The 27,253-nt window shown below is 42.6% G+C and overlaps 1 protein-coding gene across 15 annotated transcripts in view; it reads left to right on the top strand.

Moving 5' to 3' along the window:
* Positions 1-27,253, top strand: part of LPP (LIM domain containing preferred translocation partner in lipoma) — a 604,427-nt gene that overhangs the window by 445,705 nt on the left and 131,469 nt on the right. For all 15 annotated transcript variants that reach the window (XM_084802403.1, XM_084802406.1, XM_084802400.1 and 12 more), the window contains one exon: positions 5,166-5,292. In XM_084802403.1, the coding sequence (XP_084658529.1) occupies positions 5,166-5,292 (127 nt within the window). The remainder of the gene's footprint in view (positions 1-5,165; positions 5,293-27,253) is intronic.

Genomic DNA, 27,253 nt, shown 5'->3' with positions numbered 1-27,253 from the left:
AAATGTCTTTTCTGGCTGAGCCTCTAGCTTGGTATTTTTGTAGTTGTTTTGTTTGCTTGTTTTGCTTTTTGTTTGTTTGTTTGTTTTTAATCTAGCCTTGAGATCACCAAGTAGGCCTGGCTCTGACTTCCCAGTGACAAGCCTTACTTTAAAAAATACATAGGTCCTAGGAATTAAAGTCTTAGTGGTTGCAGCGCAAGTTGAGCCAGACCCCCAGTCCTGGGTGCATTTTTAAATAACCTTGTAATGTAAAAATGTTGTATGCATAACTTTAACAAAGGTTGAACCACTCGAAAATCTCATGATAATTTTCTATTCCCTAAAATGAAGACTTGGCACTGGCTGCTGACGTCATTACAGCTCTTTTCCCCTCTGAGTTTTGCCCTTCGTTCTATGTACACTGTTCCTGTGCTACTTCCCTTTCCCCCTTTCTTTGTCTTATGAAACCTAATTTATCCTTCAAGAACAACGGTTCCTGTATCCCAGCAGCCTTTTCCTGTCATACCCGGATACTGGAATCATACCTGCATCTTAGTATTTACACATTTTTCTATGGGCGTGATCATCTCCAGTGGGGCTTTTTCTTCTACAACTCTTAAGTTGTCAGAGGTAGAAGCTTTTACTAATTTGACATGGTTATTTGCAGTTCTTGGCACTTAGCAAGTTCTTAGGAAGTGTAGTTTAAGAAAAGTTCGATGTTGTCTAAAGTCTGTCCCTTCGACAACTTACCAGTGTGGCCTGTGATGCTCTTGGGCCTTCGCTAAGTGATCCAGACATTTCAAAGGACACAATACTGGTGATTAATGTGAATATTTAAAAGAACATCCTCTTTTCCCGCAGAAAAACATAGGCTGGCTTTGTTTGTTTCACAGTGAGCAATAAACCTTTACTCACATACATGAAAATCTTGGCTTATATAAGAGTAAGTAAATAAATTCTAAATTACTATCAAACAATGCAGCCGGAAGGGCTTAAGATGCTAGAAGGGGACCTTGAGGTGTATTGCACTGTAGCGCGTACACACCCACCTTGGCTCGCCATGGAGCCCAAGTTCTACTACTTCTCAGAGGTAGTCCACCACAGAACTGCTCACTCACCCACTTGACCTCTGCAGCTTTCTCACTCATAAAGCGTGCTTGCATGTCATACAGAGCCATCATCTAAGCAGCTGAGATTACTTCTATATGAAAGCACGCACCTTAGACAGAGTCATGCAAGTGAGCAGTCACAGGAACAGCTGTTGACACTTCTTCAGAATGAAGAATGCAGAAAGCGGTGGGCATCATCCCATTCTAATAACCCATCACAAATTTTAAATTGTACATTGGTACCCTAAACTGCGCTATGAATTGCTCATTTGAAAATTAACAATTTGGACACAGTTGTTGGTTATCCTTAAGACATCATGAGCTCTAATCTGTATTGAAAAGGAGAGATTACAGGGATAGTCTGCCTATCAGAGTGAAAAGTAAAATACTTCTTATAGGACTTGAAGTGAGACAGTGCCCTAGACTATCTCCCTCAGCGTGAAAAATCCACCTCTTACCTAAAGACTATTGCAGCTTCTCAGCATTCACTCCACAGCTGTTCAGAATTCTACCCGGCATGGGGGAGGGGTGCTGGTAGAAGAGTCATGCAGACAAAATTCAGAAACACTGTGAAATCATGTAGGTCCTTCCTTATAAGACATTAATTTGCAATTAATAGTGCAGGTTTTGGTTCCAAGCTTAACTGTGGTTCCACTTGCAATTTTTTTTTTCAGCTTCATGTTTTGTGAATGTGGCATCAATTCTATAGAAAGCACATAAATCTAGGGTGTTTTATCTCCCAGGCTAAGGATATTCTCTTAAGGTACTACTCAGTGGCACTGGGCTACAGCTCCCACTGGGCCACATATCACGTGACGAACAGCCAATGCTTACTCTGCATTGTTATGCTAAGATGGCCAATATGCGGGCTATAGCAAAGACTCCTTTGACTTACAATGTTTTCAGCTTACAAATGAGTTTATCAGGACATATCACCATGATAAGTCAGACAACATCAAAAAGTAGATTTTAAATGGAAAAGAGCCTTTCTAAATTTGGCAAACAAAATAGGCAGGAATATTTGAAGAATAAAAAGGATGATACTTTAAAAAAACATTTGTGAAATACTGACAAGAGTACTTTGAAGACAGTCTTTTTGAAAAAGGGTAGAAAAAAAAATCTAACTATCTGGCCTAGTCTTTTGGAAAATGGGTTTAGTATCTTCCCTCTTGTTTATGGAAAAAAAATTGAATACATAGTCTAAGACAGTAATAAAGTATGTCCTTTGGAAGCAGGATTATCATGTGCTCTTTAGTAACTTCGGTGAAATAAAACAGCAAACATGGCTGCTATTAGCAGTGACAGTTGATGCCTTTCCATCACTTCTCTGTTGGTGCATGGGTAGAATTTGGGTTTAGATTGCTAACGTAAGTTGGACTCTGCCTCTCCTCTTATTGCACACCTAGTGGAAAGCCCCCTTGGTCGTCTTTGCTTGTCCCTTCATGGTTGGGAAAGTAGAGAGCCCCTTCTTGGCCGTGCTCTGGAACTCTTCCATCTCGTGGAATCTCCGTTGGGAGTTATCTCACTCTGCTTCTCACAGTGACTGAGGTGCTTTGGTGAGGGGAATTTGAACTTTAACAAATTCAGATGTTTTTTACAGAACTGCAAATTGGGTTGTGTCTTGGTCACTCATCTTTGAGTTATCCTTGGTTTCAACCATGGGCTCCTGGCTTGTAGAGAAGCCTCCAGGTACTCCGGTATCACAAGGCAGTAGTCATACCAAATGCTTTTTCTGTCCCCTTTGCTCTATATTTAAACACAATGCTGTTGCATCCCTCACACACACACACACACACACACACCTGACTCACAAAAAGGTACTTCTCAACCTTGGCATTTTGCTATTCTTGGAATCGTCAACCTGGCACAAATTATTTAGAAACTTAGTCCAGATCTTTAGTAGTCACCACTTGAAGTTATTGATTATGTCATTTTAAAGAAGTCCCACTTTATGAGTTGCAAAAGTATAATTTGCATAATATAAGGTAAAGAAGTCAACACCTGCCTTGCCCAGCTATGAACTCTGTGAACTCCAGTAATGACTGGGGCAGTAAGATGTCTCCATGGGAGCAGCAGTAGCGGGAATGTTACAGCGGTAAACAAGGGCCTTCTGTTTGGATTTAAGGCCGTCTGCACAGGGGGCTTAAACAAAACATGGGTGTCTGTAATATTTTTCTGTGCAGTGTAGATAACGGTAACACAAAATCCACAGCTTGGTGAAAATGTAGTGATCAAATGACTATAGAGCAGTGGTTCTCAGCCTGTCGGTTGTGACTCCTCTGAAGGTTGAATGACCCTTTCACAGGGGTCACATAGCAGATATCCTAGATATCAGACATTTACGTTAGGATTCGTACCACTAGCAAAATTAGTTCTGCAGTAGCAACAAAATCACCTTATGGCTGGAGGCCACCACAACAAGAGGAGCTGTATAAAAGGGCAGCCGCATTAGGAGGGTTGGGAACCAGTGCTGAAGGTTGTACCGCCACAATCAGAGCAACCATACCACTCCCTTCTCCAAGGCACAGGAACCATTTCGGAAGCAGGGGAAGAAAGATTCTAAGTGCCCAGAGTCAGAGAGGACTAGAGCTAAACAGTGGCTTCTGGACGTGACAGGCTGTCTACACTCATTAGCTCAGGACTGTAGCTGCTGCACAAGATCGAGCTCGTGAGCACTCCAGCCTTGTGTGCAAAGGGGTTCTTAAGCCCTAACTCCTACCTAAGGAACTACGAGCAGCTGGTGTTTCTGGTAAAGAAGAGTTGGGGATGTGGCTCCTATAAGTCAGCCGCACTCCAATGGATGATCTTTCACCAATGGGTCTTTGAGCAGCTCAAACTGAATTCATAGGCACAACGACGACAATAATTACTACTGCTGCTGCTGCTGCTGCTGCTGCTGCTGCTGCTGCTGCTACTGTTCTTATAAACAGGCATAGTATTCAGTCAACTCCTGGTGACTATTATAACCTTAAATCGGTGCTTCTCTCAATCCTCATCAGAGAAACTTTTTTTTTTCTATAGATGGCAATTAACATAGAGTCACAACTGTCAAAGTGCAGAAAACAGATTGCAGGATGTTCAGCCCTAAATAGGGCATCTGTATCACACCACCCTCCTCCTCCCCAAAACTGAGGGACCATTGAGGAAGATACCAAAGAAAGGGTGTCACAGCCAGAGGTGGCGGAGAACTACAAGGAAGCGATGTCTCTTCTATACAATTTCCTGATTGACGATGCTGGATGTACTGACAGTGACAGGCAAAAATGTAGAGAAGGGAAGTCTTGGCTCCCTTTCATGTGTACAGCATGAAGCTGCTTTGCCTCTAACATCCGACCTTCCTTTCGTTGCACATGTTGGGATTTTGATTGCCTCACATACTTTCTTGCCCGAGTTTCACCCTCTTGCACTGTAGCTCTTCAGTATCACCTACCTGCTTGAACACTCCTGGCTGCTCAATCCCATCTGATGTCTGCCTGCCTACAGCGCTGGGGAGGAAAGTTACTCAGCTTCCTTGATGGGAACAAAATCTGCATGCTTTCTAGATCCCAGGAACCAGGAAAATGCATCTCATTTCCCATCTCAAATGTTGAATTAGAACAGAAAATCATGATGGCTGCGAGCTTTCTGTTGTATCTGAGTTTTTTCACCTGGTGTAAGAAGTCGTATGTGTTTTTTCTCTTTTCTCTGTGTTCTTCCCTAGGAAGCTTCCCTTAACCCCTGACAGTGCACTCTCTGGAGATGCTCTGTCTTTGTGGATGTGCCTGCAGGCTTTCCTCTGAGTTGTATAGTCGTTAGTGGTCATCTTGATAATTAATGCATAAACGATAGCATGGCAACTTCTTAACAGTTACTGAAATATTAGATTCCCGCTATTGGAAACGTAGATTCTAATGTGTGATAGCTTCATCTAGAAAAGTCAAGTGAATAAAGTGGAATGTCAGAGATCGGACCCTGAGTCTACAAACGGATGGACATGCGATGCTTCCTCCCCCGTACAAATGCTCCCTGGTTGAGCCGGTTGCCGTAGTGGATGTATATAGATCATGACTAAGTGGCTATGTGCTTTCTTTCTTTCAGGGTGGACACCCTGGGCCTATGGGACCGCCTTCTGTTCCGCCATCATTCCGCCCAGAAGATGAGCTTGAGCACCTGACCAAGAAGATGCTGTATGACATGGAAAACCCACCTGCTGACGAATACTTTGGTGAGTGGGGCCTAGAGCTGACTTTTGAAGTCAGTGCCTTGTTCCCTTTTCCCTAGTGAGAAATGGGAGTTGCCATCAGGTCCACTGGGGCAGAGTACACATCCGCTTCAGGAGAAGTAGCCTAATACACAATGCCAGTGTGCATCTTTGAGTAGACCACCACGAATAGAGACTACAGTGAGTTTGTAGTAAAGTTTCAGTGGTTCTTAGAGTTAACAGGTCAAAATCAAGACACAGTTTTCACACAATCTATTAGCTTCACATGAGGCAAAAGGAGATCATCGTGGGTCCATGTAGCTCTAAATATTTATGTATAAAACTTGGAATGTTAAAAAAAAAAAAAGAAAAGAAAAACTTGAACTGTGTTGTGGCTTAACTGTATTCTCAAGTCTTTACCATGACTGAATTCAGGAGGAAAAAAAATTATATCTTTCTGCTTTTTACTTCTTCCCTCTTCAAAACTATGAATAATTATGAACAGTAGTGTTATTCCTCACAGTCCATCAGTGTAAGTTGGAGATACGTGATCTTTGTGAGAGTCTGTGGATACAACTAGTCAAGGGAGTTGTAATGCAGCAGGGATGACAGAAGCACGCAAGTGATATGAACCCACAGAGAAAAAGGTGAAAGCCCTGTGAATGCTCAGGTCAGATTGGACAGATTTTAGACACTGTGAAGAGTGTGGATACTTTATAATTGAGCTGGTCATCCTTGAACCTGAGCCCTTTAGAATACTCTTAATCATAAAGAATGCTATTTTTGTAATATGTAGGTAAAAATAATTTCTGGTAAAATAAATTAAAACTTGAACACATTAAAAAGTGTGAAATAGGAGACCAAGTGTCTGCATTATATTAAGAGATCTTGAGTTACCCATTTAAGTTGGTATAATAGTTTCTCTGCTTTGTGTTGGTCTTATCATAGAGTGCTCTCTGAGTAGGTTCTTGAAGGATGTGTAGCGATACGGTTGCAGTAATGAGTAAAGGCTCCAAGGTAGAGGACTGAACAGTCTTTTGCATTCTCAAGTATTTCCTATCTTTAAATATTTCCTATCTTTATGTCTTCCCCTTAACTTCCTAATCCAAACACACAGTGAAAGGAAAACTGAGGCCCCTAACCCAAAGCTGGGAGTGGACGCAATGGGTGTTATTGGGATATCAAAAGCATACACTTCCTGTATTTTAGCTAAAAGGATAGGAAGTGAGAATGAAGAGCTCTGATTCTGGAGCCCGGGGGATGGCTCCGCTGGTCGTCTAGGGTGCGTCTCTGTCCCTGTGATAAGCACCGTGACCAAAAGCAACATGGGGAGGAAAGGCTTATTTCATTTTGCAGGTTCGTCCATCACTGAGGGAAGCCAGGGCAAGAACTCAAGGCCAGGGATCTGAAGCAGAAATGATGGAGACGTGCTTTCTGTTGGCTTGCTCCCGGGCTTGCAGCTACCTTTCTTAGACAGCCCAAGCCCACCCCCCTAACCCCCGCCCTGCCTTGAGATAATAAGTACCACCAATACGGGCTAGGCCATCTTACGTCAGTTAGCTGTCAAGAAAATTACCCATAGGCACATTGACTGCAGGTTGGCACATAGGCCAATACGATGAGAGGCAAGTCTCCAGTTGTGGTTCCTTCTTCCCTGGAGAGTCATGTTGACAATCAATATGACACCAGGTTAAAGGCCCGTGCCACTAAGACTGACAACCATTTAATCCTTAGAACCTACATAGGGAAATAGAACTGACTAGTGCAAGTTTTTCTCTCATCCCCACAAGCATCATACCGTGGCTCACAGTCTTCCACACCCAGTCCCTGCACCTCTGCACACACAGAACAAGCAAGTAAATGTTGGAAAATAATTTAAAAAAAAAAAAACTGACTCCAGTCCCTTCTGTGCACCCAATTAGCTAAGTACTACTATCTGGTCCCTCTATCGCCTGAGCCCAGTTTTCTCACCTTGGTAATTCAAAGATGTGGAACCGATGTTCCCTAGCATTTCTTTCAGCACTAGAAAGTTCACTATGGAAAACAATCCAAAGAGATAAAATGGTAAGGCTAAACACATGATTCTGGGAATTGTCACAAATACATGGAGAGTGACAAGACAGAAACAAAAGCGAAGGTGTCTGCTTATATCAGAGTATAGTTAAAGTTTATTGCGTTCTCTTCATTGTAATGGTAGGAGAGGGCATGTTAGAATCCAAGGTAAACTGAAAACATGTTAATGATGAAAAGCAACGTGTCTATAATAAACAAATACTAAATGTGAAAAGCTAAGTCTTAGTATATGTGCTTTGAATATTGTGCAACAATATCTCCAGTAATAAAGTAAACTGAGCAATTGTATCAACTGTAACAACATGTAAATGTTACATACTCAGAAAAACAGATAAAAATGCTTCCTTAGAACTACCTTAGCTTTACCACATACCAGCTTTAAAAAACTTGAGTAAACTGTTCCCCAAAGCCTTCGCTTGTACTGTTTTATCTACAGTATAGAAACAAGAGCTACCTAATACTGTGATTCTGAGTAATGCATGAAATATTTATAGAGAGCACTCAGCCAAGTTCTTGGCATGTAGAAAATGCTCAATAATTAGAGTTCACCAAAGCTCCAGAGACGTGCAGCTTATTTAAGAAAATAAGATATCCCTATTAAAAATCCATCAATAACACTTGATTTAAATGTAAGTTCTAGCAAAAATAAAAGGCGTGTCACCAACTGTCGATGTAATCATTGCCAAGTGGAGGTTGCTAGCCATGAAAGAGAACCAGGGGAGGGCTCGGTCTCACTCGGGAGTTATGATATGACAGTGCTCTTTTAGGAACTTCAGAAGTTAATTCATTTCTTCTTTATGGAAGAATGTGATCCCATGAAGGAGATGTCACTGTCATGTCCCCATTAGAGGATGAAGGCCCAGGAATATTAAGTGTTTTGTCCAATATCAGAAAATAATGAGCTGTAGAGCCAGGTTTAAAGCCATGTGCCAAACCCTTATCCCTGAGTACCGCGTTCTGGGATGGGAAGGGTTAGATGGCAGACTTAGGGAAGGGTTTACTGTGGAGGTTGCCTTGGCAGAGATGGCCAGTGGAGGATGAGGATTCTCTAGTAAATAGGTAAAATAAACAAAATGTAAATGGGGCCAGGATTGGTGAGCGATAATGTACTTTATGTGAAAACCCTGGTAATGGCTATGTGCAGGCTAGTCTGCTGGTGTTTCTGTGGGCTTTACCTTTGAGAGAGAGAGAGAGAGAGAGAGAGAGAGAGAGAGAGAGAGAGAGAGAGATAAAGCAATACATGGCTTAGTCCACATTCAGCCAACATTCTGAGATGCTCCAGGAAAAGAAGGAGTATCTAGAAACAGCAATGGAAAGGTAATTGTGGACTCACTGAGCCCCGAGTGAGTCCCTAAGCTTAGTTTAATTACTTTGGAAATGGGACTATGGTAGAAAATTGAGGCAATTTCTGATGAGGAAACTTTTTTCATAAAATGGGAGGTGGGAAATAGTGGGGTTGACGCCCTCGTGTGGAAGGGGCAAATACTGGGCAATCGGTTGGAGGGGTCAGTTGACACCAGTCTGTAAAGGGGCTCTAAACTCTGGCTAAAGCCTTAGGACTTCACCTACTCCAATGAGTTGCACTTTGAGATCTAACACTGTGGGGACTGTTCCATGGAAAGTGTTCATGAGCACAGCAGTAGAGTTTATATAGTTTCAATGTCATATCTAACTCTGCTTAGCAACATAAAGTCAGGAGCAAAAGTACTTGCTGCAGACCCGGCTTCATAATCCCACTCTTCTTTAATTACTTTATGTATTCAGTTTACATCCTCATCCTAGCCGGCTCCCTCTCCTCCTTTACGCCTCCCTCGCTTTTCCCCCATTCTCCCTCCCCTGTTCCTCAGAAAAGGGCAGCCTCCCCTACTAATCCACCCCAGCTCATCAAATCACATGAAGACTGAGCTTTTCCTCTTCCCCTGTGGCTTGGCAAGGCATTCCCGGCAGGGAGCAGTGATCAAAGAGCAGTCAGCAGAGTCCATGTCCGAGACAGCCCCTGCTCCTCTTACTAGGAGACCCACATGAAGCCTGAGCTGCCCATCAGCTGCGTCTGTGTAGGGGGCCTAGTCTATGCATGATCCTTGGTTGGAGCTTCAGTCTTCACAAGCCCCTCTGGGCCCTGGTTAGTTGGCTCTGTTGGGCTCCTTGTGGAACTCTTGTCCCCTCCAGGTCCTTCTATCCTTCCCTCCCCCACTTTTCTACAAGACTCCAACCGGGATCTTTCTCAGAAAAATTGGGAATAGCTCTACCTCAGTGCCCAGCTATACCACTCCTGGGCACATACCCAAAAGATGCCCCACCATACAACAAGGACAGTTGCTGAACCATGGTCATAGCAGCTTTATTCCTAATAGCCAGAATCAGAAACATCATCCCACTCTTGAAACATATCCCAGAATCCTCTCTGCTGCAGAGAAGTTGTGCCATTGTGGGCACAGTCAGGAGAAGCCTGCGGTTCTCGGTACAGATGTCAACACAGTGGTGAGGTGTGAGTGGGAGAAGAGAGGTCCATACACCCACCTGAAGATGGAAGAGGGAAGGTGATGCAGCACTGTTTGCATCAGGGGTGTGGCCAGCAGAGGCAGAAAAATTCTCCTTGTCATTCAAAAAGAGGAAGGAGGAGGCAGAAGGAATTTGAAGGTTGGAGAAAATTCAAATTAACTACCTTATTAGCAGCAAGGCTAATGGAACCTGTGTTGGTGAGAAACTAACAGGGTGCAGGTGCATTTCCATTTGAAGGGAGCTTCAACTCCAGTGTGCACAAAGACCTTAAGACGAAGTCAAAACTTAAAAAAAAAAAAAAAAAAAAAAAAAAAACTTTAAAGTTAGGTATAAAATGACAGTGGGCGAATTGCTAGGAAACTGAGCAGCTAGCGTGGCTACTGTGAAGCTCAGAGCTTATCCTTTTTGAGTAGTTTTCAAGGAAAATGTAAAGGAATGGTTGCTCTATATACAGTCTTGGAATGACTCCTTGAGGTTATCTGAGAGCTTTCTTTGTTGACTTACATCACAGACTCCAAGATTTCTGGTTTCATCCATTGTGAAAGGAAGCATAATTGTAACTGTTGCTCGTGTGAGTGTGTGTGTGTGTGTGTGTGTGTGTGTGTGTGTGTGTGTGTGTGTGTGTCTGTGTGTGTCTGTGTGTGTGTGTGTCTGCGTGTGTCTGTGTGTCTTTCTGTCTGTGTGTGTGTGTGACTGTAGCATGATTCTAAATGACACTTTTTTGACTGAGCTGCTTCTAGGATTGAAGACAAAACTGTTGCAATGCAGAATCTATGAAAGTGGATGTTGTGATATGTCTGAGAGTGGACCAAAAATATCTGACAGCATAATTTTAAGCATATAATATAATTATCTTGGCATTGTTTATATGCTGTTGTCTTAGTCAAAAAAAAAAAACACTGAAGTGTGTGAATTTCAAAATTGTCTCTTAGGCTATTTGAAGAATCACTATGTCTTCAGAGCGGTACAAGGTAAACTCTTATGTAAGAGAATCTTGTACTTAACACTAAGGATTTTTGTTTTGTTTTTGTTTGTTTGTTTGTTTCTTACAGACAGCGTTTCTCTGTGTAATAGCCCTGGCTGTCCTGGAACTCTCTTACTTAGTAAACCAGGCTGGGCTCAAACTCAGAGATCCACCTGCCTCTGCCTCCCAAGTGCTGGGATTAAAGGTGTGCAGTACCACAGCCGCTAACACTAAGGATTTTTAGTGGAAGTATTGAGAATTATGGAAACTGGGTTTTGGTTAGAGCTAGGGTTTACTCTCCTTCCAAAGGCTGCTTGGGCAGAAGTGGACATCATGAGGCAGCAGAGGCCCATGTTAAACCCCAGAGGAAGAAAGACAGTAATGGGAACACACTGTCATTCCTGTAGTGATGTCACCTGCTTACCACACTTGGTGCTAAGCATCTTCTCAACTGAGATCAAACTGCGGGCCAGTAATGTTCATGAGCTGCAACTGCTCTGGAACAGAAGTCCAGTTCCCCCCTATGCAGTCGGACCACTCAGCAGGCAAGCATATCCACAAACTTTGGCTATGATGCTTAGAGGCTGGAAAACATGAATCAGGTGCATTTGAAATTTTGGAGGAAAGAAACCCTGAGCCTGACAACCACTGAAAGATAGTCACATATGAAATGGATTTGGTCCATAGTAATAGAGGCATGGGGAGGGAGAGCTGAGTTCTCCGTTGTAGGCTCAATTTTCTTAACCAACATATTTTATTAACAACTTAGTGACTGAGCATACGTCACTTATAGCCCCACTAACCAAAACAATAGGAAATGAGGATTAATGGACACAATAACAAAACCTTAAGGATATCCATTCCGAGGAACGATTCTCCGGGCGTGAGCTGCAGGATTTCTTTTGCTGGAACCTGAGGTAACCAGAACCCAGAGCCCTGAAGCCTTCCCTCGAGTGGTTCTCTCTAGAAGCATATTAAAGTGCATCAATGAACAGTCAAATCTATCCCAAGTCTCCAAAATGCCCCTGCCTCCAGTTCTGGCTCATTTATATATCTCCTCCCAGAGTCTGTTCACCGGATCTTTTCAGCTGGCAACAATTAAGCTCCTGCATGAGGTGGTTGCGCTTCTAGTGAATTAACCTCACCTGTTCTCTCACGAGACCGTTCCGATCCCACACTTGGAATCCTAAAAATCAGGTTTACCTCTCCTTCACTTCATTCAGTATGGAGAACTGAACTGACAAAAAGAAATCTTTGAAAACAGAGATGAAAAGCCAACTTGTTGATGGGGAAGCCAGTGATATACACATGCTGACGGATGACTGCATCCTTCACCCAGTGCTAATCTCTGACATTATATGACTTAGTTATCCAAAGTCACCCTTAGACACACCTGCGAAGTGAGTCCATTCCGTCTAGTTTCAATCCCTTGCTAAGATTATTAAAAGAGGCTGGGTGTCATGGCACACACCTTTAAATCCCAGCACTCAGGAGGTGGAGGCAGGTGGATCTCTGTGAGTTTGAAGCCAACATGGTCTACCGAGTGAGTTCCAGGAGACAGCCAAGGCTACACAGACAAACCCTGTCTCGGGCAGATATATAGAAATGGAGATAGAGATAGAAACACAATGAGTCAGAGTAAAGTTTTTCACGGTAGTTTTAAAACAGTTGCATGCTTCTTGCGTTCTCTGAGATAGGGTAAGGGGTCAATATACTCGTTTCCATGTCTAGATGAAGAAACACAGGAACCATGTGATGATGAGCCCTCCTGCCTGCCCTCCAGGACACTGTGCTGCCCTCACCAGTCAGAAAACAAACGTGAAGCCGAATGGCTCTGACTCTGACCTCACTCCGGAGTCGCTTCTCTCCACTTCATTGTGCTGTTGGTCACGGGCCAGCTTAGTTAGCCTGCTGCGTGCGTTTGAGCTTTCAAATCTGTACAAAGAGCCGTGTGATTGCTTTGGAAATTGCTTAGCAGGTCTTAACTAAGGTGCAAAGTGATTTGAACTTGATTGTCTCCATTGTTGGGTGACAAGAAGATTATTTCCAAAGCGTCCCTGTTGATTATAGACAAGGGCTGACTCCAGGTTGGCAGCTTCCTTTATAAAAGATGGAACCTCGGGCCTCGGGGAATCTTGTTTTCACACACAATAACCCAATTAACTAAAAACCCCAAAACCACAGCATCAGAGAAAAAGTAGAAAATGGGTGGTTTAGAGAAAATGCGGTATTGATTAGAGGGGAAAGTTGTGGTTTTTTGTTCTGTTTTGTTTTTGTTTCCCCCTTTTTAAGATAGCCATGCGCCACCAGAGCACAGTATATTTTAGTTAGAAATTTTACATGTATTTCCCTTATGGTAGTAATTTCTTGTAAAGTATTTGCTCAGAGCAATGTGTGATTACACCACTAAGTAAATAACCCTAAGTCCTTTAAGTCTTCCATCTTAGCAAGTGTTAATTTTTAGTAAATTCAGTCAGTATACTGTTAAACATTGATTGGGAACCTAAGACCTTATAGTTTTAAAAAGAATGTAGTCCTAGAAGTTTTATAAGATATATGTTTTTGTTGTTGTTTCCTGGAAAATTAAAGCCTAAATCATTCATCCAAGATCATACAACTGAATGTTTTGAAAACTGCAGACAGAATTTGTTTTCTGAATAAAGAGTAGAAGTTAATGCTATAGAGATGACTAGGTTGGTGCTAGTGCCCGCAATGTAAACATGAGGGCCTGCATTTTGATCTCTAGCATTCATATAAAATTCTGGTCACAGCTGCACATGCTTGTACCCCAGCACTGGGGAAATTGCTGTGGTTTGTTGTCCTCAAGCCTACCCAAAAATAACAAGTTCCAGGTTAACCAAGAGATCCTATTTCAAGGGAATAAGACAGAGAGATAAAGACATCACCTAAGATACTCTGCTGGACTGCACGTGTGTACCTACACATTTGTGTACACACACACACATGCAGCTCATTCACATGCACAAGTAAACACATAAATACACATACATATACACACATACACACTCATTTAATTTAAACTATTTTTAAAGAACAAGTCTGATGGTGAAAAGGGGATGGAGCTGTTACAAGGTAAAGAAGTACATTGCACTTGATGGTTTTACAAAATCAGACCTGCATACCCCTGTGCTTTACCTACGTAAGAACACTCGCTTATCACCCTTGAATCATCAAATGTTGGCTATGGAAGGTATCTAAGCCTAAATTCATTCCCCAGGGTCACAAGTCCCTTTACATCAAGGCTGTGAATTATAAGCCACATGTTCTCGTTTCTTCGCTTTTAATCACATAAGGGCACCTGAGATGTATGTGTAGCGTCAGATGTGGGTTGCCACATTCCGTGGCTTTAAATTGAGCTGACACCCTTGGACTTGATCTCCTTTCTGTATGTCTTCTGTGAAATTCAGGAGTAAAATGGTAGATGGAGAGGTTGCAGAGTTGAGATTTTATTTTTAAAGTACTATATCATATTTTACTTTGCTCTGCATTTCCTCTGTAACCTTTGGTTCCCACAAGAGATTCTTGCCTCTGTAATTTCTTCCTGCTCTAAAAGAATTGGGTCAGAAGACAGGGTATCAAATTGAATGAAATAGTCACATCCCTGTGTGTGTACATATAGCAGGTGTTCTAGAAAGGTCCCCTCCAATGCCAGTAACCACCATCCACAAAGTGCCATTTTATATGGACTTGATCCAAACACCAGGCACCTACATAGTCATGTTGTTATATTTACCAGCATCCACAGAGTAAGTAGAAAAGATACTACTACTTCATAACTCTGCATCCTTTGACTATAAACTGTGGAAGCAAACTTGCATTTCGGAGGGAGAAAGCACTGATGGGCCACACACTGGGTGTGACATAAGAAAGTCCTGCTTCCTAGATCACACAGTGTTTTGTATTGAAACGAGGGTAGAGCTGAGTCCTAAAGCCATGACGCTAAGTATGCATGTTCTGACCTTAATTCACAGCCATGCTTCTCTGAGAACACAGCTGCCTTCCCCCTGCAATTTGCTCTTCCTTTCTACCACCTAAACTTTCCTGTTGACTTTCTCTAAAAGCACACACATGGCTCTCTCCTTGTAGACTTTGAAGTGACATCAGGATTGTTGGAAGACATAATTAATTTACCATCATCAAAGCTAGTGTTTGAACATTGCTATAGTTATGCTTAGTAGGCATCCATTGTGCTTTTAATTAAGAAGACTCATTCATTTACAAATATTTATTGAGTGACTACTAAACACCAGTCATTGTGCTGTGTACCTTGGCAGATGATGGAAATTAAGTACATTAGTGACCAAAGGAGGGGCATTTGTTAAATCCTCTCCTGCCAAAGGCTTTGATGTAGTTTACAAATGGCCAAGGAAAATCCAATCTTTCTCATCACGTTCATTAAATTTCTCCCCATCACTGAACGAATGACCCGTGCTAGAAAGAATGCTACAGAAGTCCATAGGAGGAGATTCTCACTCCTGGGACATAAAACGGTGTGGTGATGTATTGTGTATTGCCAGAGTCTCCAGAAAACACAGTTGGACACCTTTCAAGAACAAGCAAACGATGTCCAATGCCCCATAGGACACAAACAGACCTGGATTAAAGATGCTGTTTGAATTCTCTCTTCAGCGATGACTGATGCCAGCCGTGTTTCATTTAAGTCTTCTATGGTGACTTCATGCCACATGTGCCGATCTTAGCCCTCATCTGGTTCTCTGTCAAGCCCTTCATTTGTATGAGTCATGTGCCTGTCTCTCCACTCTTAACTAACAATGAACATCATTTGTTAGTACCCAGTACAAGCTAACAGAAGCATCATCTGGGAGTGTCTTGCTGAAGGAAACTATGACGACGCAGTAGGCAGGAATCATGGGAACAAGTTTTAAGCCTTATGATCTTGGCAAAGTTACGCTGGAGGCCAGTGAACTTGCCAGCTCTCCATTATTGATTCTATATAGGGTGTGTTCATAATTTTTGTCATGTGTACAAACTACCCTTTGTATTATTTGCCGTTTGTTTTTATTTACATCAGTTAATTTTAATCTACTTCATTATTCATGTATGTTAATAATATCCAGAATTGACCTTATCCCAGTACTCTTGGAAACACTGGCTAACACAACCATGATGCCCTAGACTCTCTGAGGTGAATTCCAGGACTACACAGTCCTGACCTCAGGCCTCATTTGTTTCTCTGACCCTCAAATTTTAAATGTTGATATAAATTTAAAAAAAAAAAAAAAGGACAAATGGCATTGTCTTTATCAGCGCAGTTGACTGCTGTCATGGTGCTGGCATCCAGTGTTTTGAATCCCTCAGGGCCTCAGGCTGTCCTGCTAGCCAGCTGGTCTATGACGTCAGGTTAAACTGGGTCTCTTTTCTAGCGGTTTTGTCTGCAGCGTCAGGAGGTGAAGCCATTTGACCAGCTGACAGCCTTGGAGCATCCTGGTTCCTTTCCTTCCAACACTTTTCATACTTTGCTCTCTGTACTAAATGTAGATGGGTTAGCAAATGGCCGTTGTGTGTAAAGTTGCAGCGGTGCTTGTTCCTGAGTCCCACTGTGACCCCAGTCACTTTCTACCGCCATTTGTACTTATTTGGTGCTGCCTCGCCCCACTTCCATTCCCTGGGGTTTATGAGGAAGTTGTCTGCGTTGAAAATTCAAGTGCCAAGTAATCAGAATAAAATAGGGTCATAGAGTTATGACAGAACTCTGCTTAAGGGTTTCTGGGGTCAGCATTACTAGTGGTCTTTAGCATAAATAAAAGAAACTAATATTGCCGGCCATCAATGTGACAGTGGTATGTAAACGATACAGCATTGTCAGAGAAATGAACACGTCATCATTTGATGGGCAGCACAGTGGAATGAATACTTGAGTTGGAGTCAAGAAATTCAAGCCTAAGTCTGTGGGTTTTTTCCCCCCTCGGTGGCACTGCTGCCATTTGATTTCTGTACTGTTCTTAGAACATTTGTGCGTTCTGAGCCCCATTCTGTTAACCATCTTCAGATCAGTTACTTTGCCAGAAAAACTAAGGGCAGATTGAGAGCTGTAACTGAGCCTGCGGGTATGGCTAATGGTAGCATACACTCCCTACCTAGGATACAGGAGGCTCTGGGCTCAGTCCCCAGATCTGAACAGAACTAAGGCCAAAGAACGGGAGAATGAGAGGATGAGAGAGAGACTCTTTCATAGGATTTCTTTATTTTCCTGAGCTTCAGTTACTTCACCTATTTCAAAGGAGGGAGGGTGTTGCCTCTAATCTACTTTTCACACTTACTTCCAGAATCATATTAAACAAGTAAGTGTGTAAATGTGTTCTAAACCATTAGTAGGAGACTCAAGAACTCAAGAGATGTCAGCATTGCCTCCCAGGGCTACCTCTGGTTTGATTGATGTCATTTGCGATTAGCATATGATATTCTTTCTGGTATTTTCATGAATTAATGCTTTGTGGTTTTTAATACGGTGTTATCCTGTTATTGGAATATCATTTGAGGATCCAAGACATGGGTTTTAGTCATTCTGTGTGAGAAAGCGACACCCCAAGATACACCACAGCGTTTCATTTGCTGAGCAAACTACTCTTGCTTTTTAATGTGGAATGCAGAAAACTAATTGATCAAAAAGACAAAATGAATTTTGACTCAGATGGTGCAGTATGAATCATAACCTCCCTTCTTATCTAAGATGTTAAGAAAAAAAAAAAAAGTAAAGCAAATGCGGAACCACACAGCCTCGCCGGCCACGTCAGCATAATCAATACAGCCTGTTTTTCAACAGAACAGAGAGTACATTTCTGCCAAGCTGAGAATTGCAGGTAGTACAAAAACATAGTTAATTTTTTGTTTGTCAATACTCTGATGAAAGGGTCTTTTATGTCCCTGGTTCAGGCATGCCAATCACAGGGTTCTGTTCCCATCAGCAAATGTTGCCTAAACCATTCAGAAATCTACCTGTAATCTCAAATGAATGCTTAGGGGACAGAAAGTTGGCTGTGTACTCAATGTGTGGTCCCCTATCAGCCTGCCAGACTGGTCAGAAGGAGGAACAGACCATCAGAACCTGCTTCCTGAGTTGTAGCCTTCTCGGGCTTATTGGAGGAGCTGGTCAAAGTCAAATAAAGACTTTGTCTGTGTAGATTCTAGGACCCAGGTCTAATAGATTAGCCTATGAGCTTGACTTACGAAAAATACCCTTTACTAATTAAGAAGCACTTTAAAAACCTCATTTTTTTTTTCTTATTTGTTCTTTCAGTTAGAGTTTTAATGGCTCTCATCACAGTCCTGTGTGAGTGTGTCTGTTTATATGCCTGTGTGTGCTACCTACTGTAAGATTCCTCGGGAAAGACTACAAATCCTTATGTTGCTGTTTCTTTCTTTCTTCAAACAGCAAAATGATGCATAGTTTTGTTTTGTTTTGTTTTTTAAGAAGTACCTGTGCCACTCCATCAGGACTGTTGCTTGCAGTACAGGTTGTCTGGAATAGTTTGATTCTAAAGATGCTCACTCTTGATTCTGGTTAAAATGCGACTAGCACATACTGACCCTCACTCTATCTGGCAAGTTTTATTATGTGTCACTCATGTCTCTTTACTCTGACTCTTTGAGGCAGATGCTCTTCCTTCACAGGTGATAAAAATGGAGGCATAAGCAAGTTAAAGCTCTTTCCTAAGGTTTAGTGACTGTAGTTGCAATCTGAGCCCACAGCCTGGCTTTTGACCCCTGATATACTGAATCTATGACCACAGCCGGCAGAAGGGATACAAGGCAAGGCAAACCACAGCAGATGGGCTAAAATCTTAACCTGTGTCTCCCTCTATTTCTTCTGGAGGATGGATCTTACAATGCTTTGACCTACCAAGCAAGTGGGTGGAAATCCAGACTTGCCATCACTGTTTGCACTATGCCAGGTGTCTGCAGAGGCAAGGAGTCAGCCTGTCTGTAGCAGCACCTCACTGGGCTGCTGAAACACCAAACCAGTGCTCAGTGTTACACTCCTTGAGAATGCACCTGAAATCTGCATTCCCATTCCTTTTCTCATCTTAGACTCAACTGAACCTGGGTATTCATGGTTTTAGCAATTTCCATGCCCAGAAACTCCACATGCTGTCTCAGTCCAGAGCTACCCTCTTCCACAAATGAATACAGTTACTTATTTTAGCAGTCCATCTGAGTCATGTCTTCTGGGCTAGGGAGCTTTGGAAAAGCTAGTCCATGTCACTGGCCCACTGGAAGCAAGAGAGAAAAGGGTAGAAGAATTCATCTTGAGAATAAGGTTACCCTGTTGACATGTCCTTAGACAAAGGAGTTCAGTGCAATAGCTAGCAATTGGCTCACTCGGTCGGAAGTTGATGCTATTTTAGGTCATCAGCAGGAGTGTCAATGTGTCTGTGAATTTTGGCATTTTGTTTCATTAAGGTGGTTCAGGAAGCCAGACACTGATTAACTGATTATTCAACTTGGTTCCCACTCCTAATTTTGGATGTGTGGTGTCTTCAGGCAGCTGTTGTGACACCCTGCTTCTAAAGAAAACTTTGCTTGTGCCTCTAAAGCAATTCTGGGAACAATTTACCCCACATGCTACTCTCCTCGATTCTCTGCATCTCTGGTGACAGATGCCATGGGGAGCCTGCTGCTTCTGGATACTGGCATTTCTAGGAAGTGCCAGGTGTGTGCTGCCAGTGGCCATCCAACCTTCTTGTATTCTCACTGGTGCCCTGGGCTCCAGGTGGACTTTTTGGTGAAGATTCCATGAGGAGATGCCCTTGAAAGGAATGACCTCAGCACTGAAGTCATTTTGAAGGGAAGAGAACCCCTCACAGGCCACAGGATGTGTAGAGGTAAGACTAAGACAGTTCTAAACCCTGCTGGTAAGAATTTTCAATCTAATTCTTTTCATAAGTGTGCTTTAAGAAGAAAAGAAGGAAAATGATTTCTAGCTTGAAGACTTAAGTGTTCTTTGTACATTTGCTCATTCACTGAATGGTTATTGTAGGCCTACTATGTGGCAAGCATTTTTGCTGACCATTAGTCTAAAAATTTAGGGCAGAAATGCCTACAAAAAATTATATGGCAAATAATACATCACTAGAGTGTGTGATGCTATGGAAAGAGAAATGTATACTAGGATTGACAGGGCAGGGTAGCATTAGCTCACATAGATGATGGTGGAACTAAATAGTAATTGAATGTTCCAGGAAACCCTTGAATCCAGGGGCATTCCCAACAATTCAGTAGGAACAAAGGAAAGAACCAACAGAGAATTATAAAAAGTGCAGCACGAAGAGAGAAGGGTGCATGGAAAAGAGAAAGGAGCCCTAAAGACTGACCAGTATCTACTTCAAAAAGCCTTTTACTGTTGTTTCCCACTACTGCTTACGGTCTTGAGCTCCCGTGAAGGCTTTAAATAAGGGAAGGCCAAGACATTGAGTAGGGATAATTCTGGATCCTGTTGTGGGAAGAGTTGTTGACTGCAGGAGCTTGGGGCTTGGACTGTGTTTCATTTGCACCAATCTAAAGGAAACAAGAGCCTGGGCCAAAGCCATCAGGGTTTAACAGTTTTAAGGGGCTAGGGAGGCCATCTGGGTAAGGACAAGGGACAGCTTAAGGCTTATTTCCTAAACGGATGTCTTAGGTGGGAAATATCATTATGTTAACTGAGAAAACGAGTCTAGCAGTGGTTGTGCCACTGAGGTCTTCCCTGTTGGGAAGTAGTTTAATCTTCATTCATCTTCACGTACTGAGCACCGGCTGTATGCACTCACACATCATTGCAGATTAAGCACCAGCTGTGTGTGCTCACACGTCATTGCAGATTGAGCACCGGCTGTATGCACTCACACGTCATTGCAGATTGAGCACCGGCTGTGTGCACTCACACGTCATTGCAGATTGAGCACTGGCTGTGTGCACTCACACGTCATTGCAGATTGAGCACCGGCTGTGTGCACTCACATGTCATTGCAGAGAGTAAAGCAGACAGAATCCTTCTGCTATGAGGCTCACATTCTAGCAAGCGGAGAACGATAGTACATAAGTCCGTAAACACTGAGAATGCCCGACGGTCGGGTAGCATCTGGAAACAAGCAGGAAAGGGGCGACGGCACCCACAGCAGTGGGGGTGACTCAGGGTGGAACCAAGCCATAACCTTGAGACCACTGCGGTGAGATCTACTATGTCTAATATTGTTTTGGGTTTGTTGTTGTTGTCTTATAAATGGTTTGCTTACCCTAAAACAGGAAAATAAACAATGTAAACATTTATAGTCACACTTATCTCTATGTGGTAATCTGTGTTGCCAACATATGATGTGCCAGGAGAAGCAAACAAAAAGTGAAGAGGAAAGAAAAACCCCTCACACACAGTAATCTTTGTTTCTCTCCAAAGTAGAGTCTTAAGTTAAAACGTCACAGAAAAGAACCCAAGATGTAATCCAAATCCCTCCCAAGAGGGTCCAGTTTGACATGACAAAATACCACTGTTGTTTCCAAATGTGTTGAGCCGCTTTTGTAGTTCTCTTGGGCGTGTGTGGCTCAGGGGGCACAGTTTGCAGGAGACTGACAGAGAAACTTGAGCATAGGGAGGGAGTCATTGCTTCCGAGGTATGTCTAACACCAAGGCTTCCTGAAGTTTGTGTAGGGTCCCTCCCCACACATCATAGCAAAGAGTCCCAAAGCTCAGGATTTGAGTCAAAGGTTGAGCTTTTCCTCTGCCACAGTGACCTTGAACAAACTTTACCTCTCATCTCTGTCAACTTAAAACATCTATTTTAGACCTAACAAAAAAATCTTAATCCCTAAACAACTGAGCTTAACTGTAAAACCCTCTTGGTCCTCTTAGAAAAAGTCTCTCTTCTACTTGCTTAACAAACAAGGGTTTTTAATGGAGCTACTTTTCCTTACCTTCTATTACATTCTGCAGAATTCTATAGGCAGTCTGTTCCTTGTACTATTTTATAAGGAATGTAAAATCAAGAGTATTAGAATGGGAAGGGCCCTGACTTTCTTAGTTCTAAGCTTGAAGACTAAGAATCATCCAGGGGAACAACTGTTTAATGAGACAAAACTATGTGCCCATACACACACACACACACACACACACGATAGATAGATAGATAGATAGATAGATAGATAGATAGATGATAGATATCCTTAGACCTATACCCACTGACAAATTTTACCTGACATATTCTTAGGTATAATGGAATTAAAAATGAAGTTGAGAGTTACTGATCAAGTCTCATCTTGTTACATCATAGACCTGAAAACAGAAACACATTAGCAATGGCTTTCAGAAGGTTCTCTGTGACACTCCTGTGTAAGGAATCCTGGGTCTCTGACTTTCACTGAATGCCGATTTAAATTTTAATCTCACAAAACTGTATTTCTGGAAGGCGTTATGTCTTGCTTGGTGGTTGTGGCAGACCATAAGCCAGCGGGCAGGGGTGTTGAATTTGCCTAGTATCCCATACGGGGTCTCTCGGTAAGGGAGGATGTGTTCACTGCCTTGAGCTGATGCTCACCTGTTCACTGGCCACAGCTCATCAGCACATTTTCATAGTGGTAGATACGTGGGCTGCATCACTTCTTGTGTGTCTGTTTTCAATTTCTGTTCCTTTGATAACTGAACAAATAACAGATATGGCGAAACCTAACAGAACTCATCTCCTAGACTGCCTGTCACTTCTCTTTTTCAGTGAGTCAGTATGTTTGGTAATGACACAGAATATAAGAAGGGTCACATGGTGCGCGTCACTGAGTGTTGACAGAAAACTTACTGTTTGTCCATCACAAGTTTGTGTGGAGTGAATTTTGGGTTGCTACACAGAGTAGCTTGGGTGGAGAGAAGATTAATTTGCAAGTCTTTGTCTTCAAGAAACTCAGAGACTATCATGGGGTAGACAACCAAAAGTGTGTGATAACCCTTTCCCTGTGAGATAAACATGATAGAGTAACTCTGCATATGGCTAAAGAGTATCTCGAGGCATGGAAAACATTGGTAGGTTAAGGCGGGATACCTGGGCTGCATCTTAGGGAAATGGACTGCCACAGCCTCCAGTAGAGGGGAGAAGAGAAGTGTGGCATAATGGAACAAGGAAGAAAGGAGAGCACAGAAGATGGGGAGCAGTGTCCTCCTGTTCGGGGGGGTGATAGCAAATCATCTGTAGCACATGCACAGTGATGAGCCAGGGACAGGGGCATAAAAGGGGAGACAATCTAGATCCAGTCAGGGCCACTAGGTCCATAGTTGATAAAGGAGGGAGCAACCACTCCTGTTGCACCACCGTAGCACTACTAGTGGCTGAGAATCTTCTATAAAGGCACCTCATGGGACATCGTCGAGACTTGCCAGGTGGAAAGAGAGAGAGAGAGAGAGAGAGAGAGAGAGAGAGAGAGAGAGAGAGAGAGAGAGAGATGATATTGCTATCTTTTTCTCATGCTTCAAAACAGGAAGTGCTTGGTAAGCAGTATTTCAAATCAAGTCAAGTCAGCCGTGCTTTACCTGCCGCCCCCCCCTCCCCCTCCCCCCCCTCCCCCCCCCCCCCCCCCCCCGGGTTCTTGCACGTCAGCAGCACTACGGGGATACTGCTGTGCGAAGATTCCACCAAGTGCAACAGGATAATCACCCAATCTTTAGAACTGTAAATGTATACGCATCTAGATTTGAATGTTGTTTCCAAGTTAACCAAATAGGCCAGCTGTCGGAAAACCCTGGCACGTGTTTGCTTAAGCGTGCTTTCTCATGGCTGATGTTTGTGGCGGACCTGCTGCCTCCTGAAGAGTTTGCCTGTGTTTACGATGGAAGGGGCCTTGGAAGCCATCTCAATGTTTTTCTTGTTTGTTTGTTTGCTTCTTTGTTTGAATAAAAAGATAACAGAGAGAAGTAGTAGCTCCCGCTACAGCCGTGGTGTAGGAGCACATAGATAAAATTTGATTCTTTCGTTTCACATGGAAACCTTTCTTCCATCTTCTATTGCTTATTTATTAAGTTGTGAAATTAATAAGTTATCCCAAGAGCTATCTTCCCTGTCCTTTCTCTAGAGGCTTCTCGCAGCCCCCAGCATGATGTTCCTGATCCTTTTTGCCTAGTCACACTTCTACTGATGATGCCAGGGGAAGATTCTGCAGTTATAAGGAGCTGCGTGATGAAACTGGATCCTCTTGGATCACCTCAGATCCTCCTCAAGATTTTAGTGACATCTGCTACATTCCCAGGAACGTAGCCTAGGTGTCAAACATTAAGAAAGAGCCCTCTCTCAGGCATTCATGCTTCTTCTGTGGGCTTCCAGTAAATAGAGCTAGCAAGGCCAGCCTGGTCCTAGGAGATGCAAGATCCCCAGGAAGTCTTGTTAAGAATGAACTCTTGCTTTAAACTCTAATCTTGAAGTTAAAGAAGACTTCCAGGTGATCACACTTGCTAATGCAGCTTCAGCTGTGGAGAACACCGTTCTAACTTAACACGAAGGTATGGCACAGTTAGAGCAAACTGATACTTCCAAGTAAAATGGATCTTTTTGATAGAGCTTTGAAATGATGAAATGATAGAAGCCTTGCCGCGCATAGAAGCCTTGCCGTGCTTTTCCTCGGCGCTGCTCTTTCCACTTTTGTTCCCCAGGAAATGCTCCAGGCTTCCTCCTCCTTTCCTTTGTTCCTACATCCCCCACCCCACGTTTCATTTCTTTGTTTGTTTGTTTGTTTTTGTTTGTTTAGGGGCAGGAGGTTCAAGGCAAGGTTTGCCTTTGTAGCCTTAGCTGTTCTGAACTCACTTTGTAGAGCAGGCTGACCTCCAGCTCACAGAGCTCCTCCTGCCTCTGTCTGCCTCCCCAGCACTGGGATTACAAGCATGCACTGGCGCGCGCCCAGCTCCTTTTTTATTTTTATTAACAAAGAAGTGCTGGGTCCAGAGAAGAACTAGGGTGACTAAAGATGTGGGGACAGTCAATATGTGAAAGTATGAACGGGTAACAGAAGACAATTAGGAGGAAAGATGCCCGCCCACCCTCATCCTGCCTTACCAGGCAGTCTTGTTTCCTGAGAACTTTGAATTCAGGTTCTAGAATTGAGCAGTAGGAAGCCCTAGTCTGGTGGAACACTAGAGAGACGTGATGACTGTATGACTGATACTCTCAGAAAGAGCCAGTGCTTCTTTCAGATTAGGGACCAAACAAGGTTCCCTGGTGGAACTGTTTCCCTCCAGCAGTGGGAACCAGGTCAAATAAAGTTCAGAAATGAATACAGTTGTTTTAAGACCTAGAAAGGGAATAAGTGGGCAGTGTGCTCTGCTTAAAGGTGAGCTTCAGAGAGCCCACTCTCCTGTGAGCTGCAATGATTTCATTACCACTTTAATGCCAATCAAATATATATTATATCAAGCAAGATTGGTCAAAAAAAAAAATCCTGAGAGGAAAAGCAAACTTTTCTAAGATACCCAGATGAGATTGCACTGTCAAAAAGTAAGGAGGCAGTGTATCTGCTAAAATGTTGGGGTGCACAGATTAAGCTGAGGGATACAGGTTAAAATAGTCTTTAAGGTGAACTGCCAATGTGAGGGCCCTCCACATTCCAGTTCTCTCTGCTTTGTGTTCTGCCTTCAAGAGAAGATTCCCTCTCACCTGGGTGAGAGCAGAGCTAGACAAGCAGCACTACGGCAATGGGTGGCAAAGTGGCTGATTCTGAGTTCTTGGCCACCTAATGTCACACTTTGATTTCCTCGGCAGTAGCCCAAGTCTGCATCCCAGGCTCACGTGTGACCATAAGCAGGTATGGCCTATGAGGGACCACTCCTGTGCTGCTGTGTTGCACTATGGGCTTAGAATCAAGAGTTCACAGTCCATCTTAGGGACTTGTGGCTTTCCTTCACCAAAAAGGCAAGCATGTTCACGGTGTGTGTGTGTGTGTGTGTGTGTGTGTGTGTGTGTGTGTTTGTTTACATATTATAAATATTTACACATATGTGTAAATGCTCTAGCATGGTTTAGAAAAACCTCAGAAGAAATCTGTGAAGTTTAAAAAAACAATAATAATTTGCAGTCTTTGTGCTGCCCCATAAATCTGTATGGAAATCAATTTCTCCTTTCCCGTTTTCCTGGTGTGCTGTGAGAAGGGGCCTAGCTTTTAAAGAGCAAGCATCCGTACCCACTTAGCCACTTCCACAGGTCGTGAAATCAATTCTCAAAATAACCCTGCTCTCTTAAAAATACCATTTCCTCCTTTCTTTGAATTGTTTAATAACTTTTATTATTTAGGGTTTTTCTTTCTTATATAAATAACTTGATTCCAAGATAGTTCCCCGCTGTTGCTCTTGTGCAATGTGTTTGGTTCCATTCCCGGTGCTCATTGCTGGTGTGAGAGGATTACCGGGGCCTCACCTGCGCCTGTGCGCACACACCTAGGAGTCACATCAACAACCTTTTTTGTTGTCTTCATTGATTCTTAATTTGTTGACCATTTAAATTTTTCCTTTGTTTGGGAGACTTATTTGAATTATCATACACTTTATCAAGCTTTTCAACTGTGTCAGCATCCTGACGTGTGCATGTTTGTAAAAAATTTTTAAATCTTTCTTGTCTGTGTCTCTAATTTTACTCTGAGGGCTTTTCCTTTTACGGTGTGTGTGTGTGTGTGTGTGTGTGTGTGTATGTGTGTGTGTGTGTGTGTGTTTACAAAGTGAGCTATTTGCCCAACTCATAACTTTTAATATTATATTTAATTCCTACAACTTATTGCTTGATTTATAGGAAGTGTGGCTTGTTGATGTAAAGGAAAGAGATAAAAAGAAATAAATATGGAAAGAAGGGCTTGGTGTTTAAGAGTGCTTTGTTTTCTTTTCAGAAGAACCAAGTTTGTTTACCAGCAACATGAAAGTCTGGGGATTAGTTTAATTAATTACATTTAAAATAACACATACCCCTCTAACTTTATATGTGAGCCGTGGGTTTTGAGATTATTTTACTAATTTAAATGTTTTACAATTCAGTGTTCCATCTAAGATTTATTTAGAAATTTGTTTACACATTAATTTTAACTTTTCAGTTATGTTTTACACATTTAAAACTTTTTTAACATTGCCACTTTAAATTTATTATCAACATACAAATTCTTGTCAGGGAATAAAGAAAAGCTGGTCCAGTTTGTTGCTGAGTTTGGTATTTTGTAAGCTCAGAACACTGAAGACTTCTACATAATTGGGTATTTCTAGCTCAGAGCAGTCTTGGGGTTCCTGTACACTTTGGCACTTGCCCCATGGCTCATTTGAATAACTTCCATGCCTTAGGGAGAGACAAAGAGTTGCCTCTTTACCACCTGTGATTAACTAAATAGTTGGGGGTCAGAGTCCAGGGGGCGATTGGGAGATATAGAAGTTAATTATTGTGAGGACGTCTGGAAGCTGCTTCCCTGAGAAAGTTCTCAACCAGCAAAGAA

The sequence above is a fragment of the Acomys minous genome, assembly GCF_964271855.1.
Source record: "Acomys minous genome assembly, chromosome: 11".
In the NCBI taxonomy this organism is placed as follows: Eukaryota; Metazoa; Chordata; class Mammalia; order Rodentia; family Muridae; genus Acomys; species Acomys minous.
Note: the sequence above shows the minus strand (reverse complement) of the source record. Positions and strands in the feature narration are given on the sequence as shown.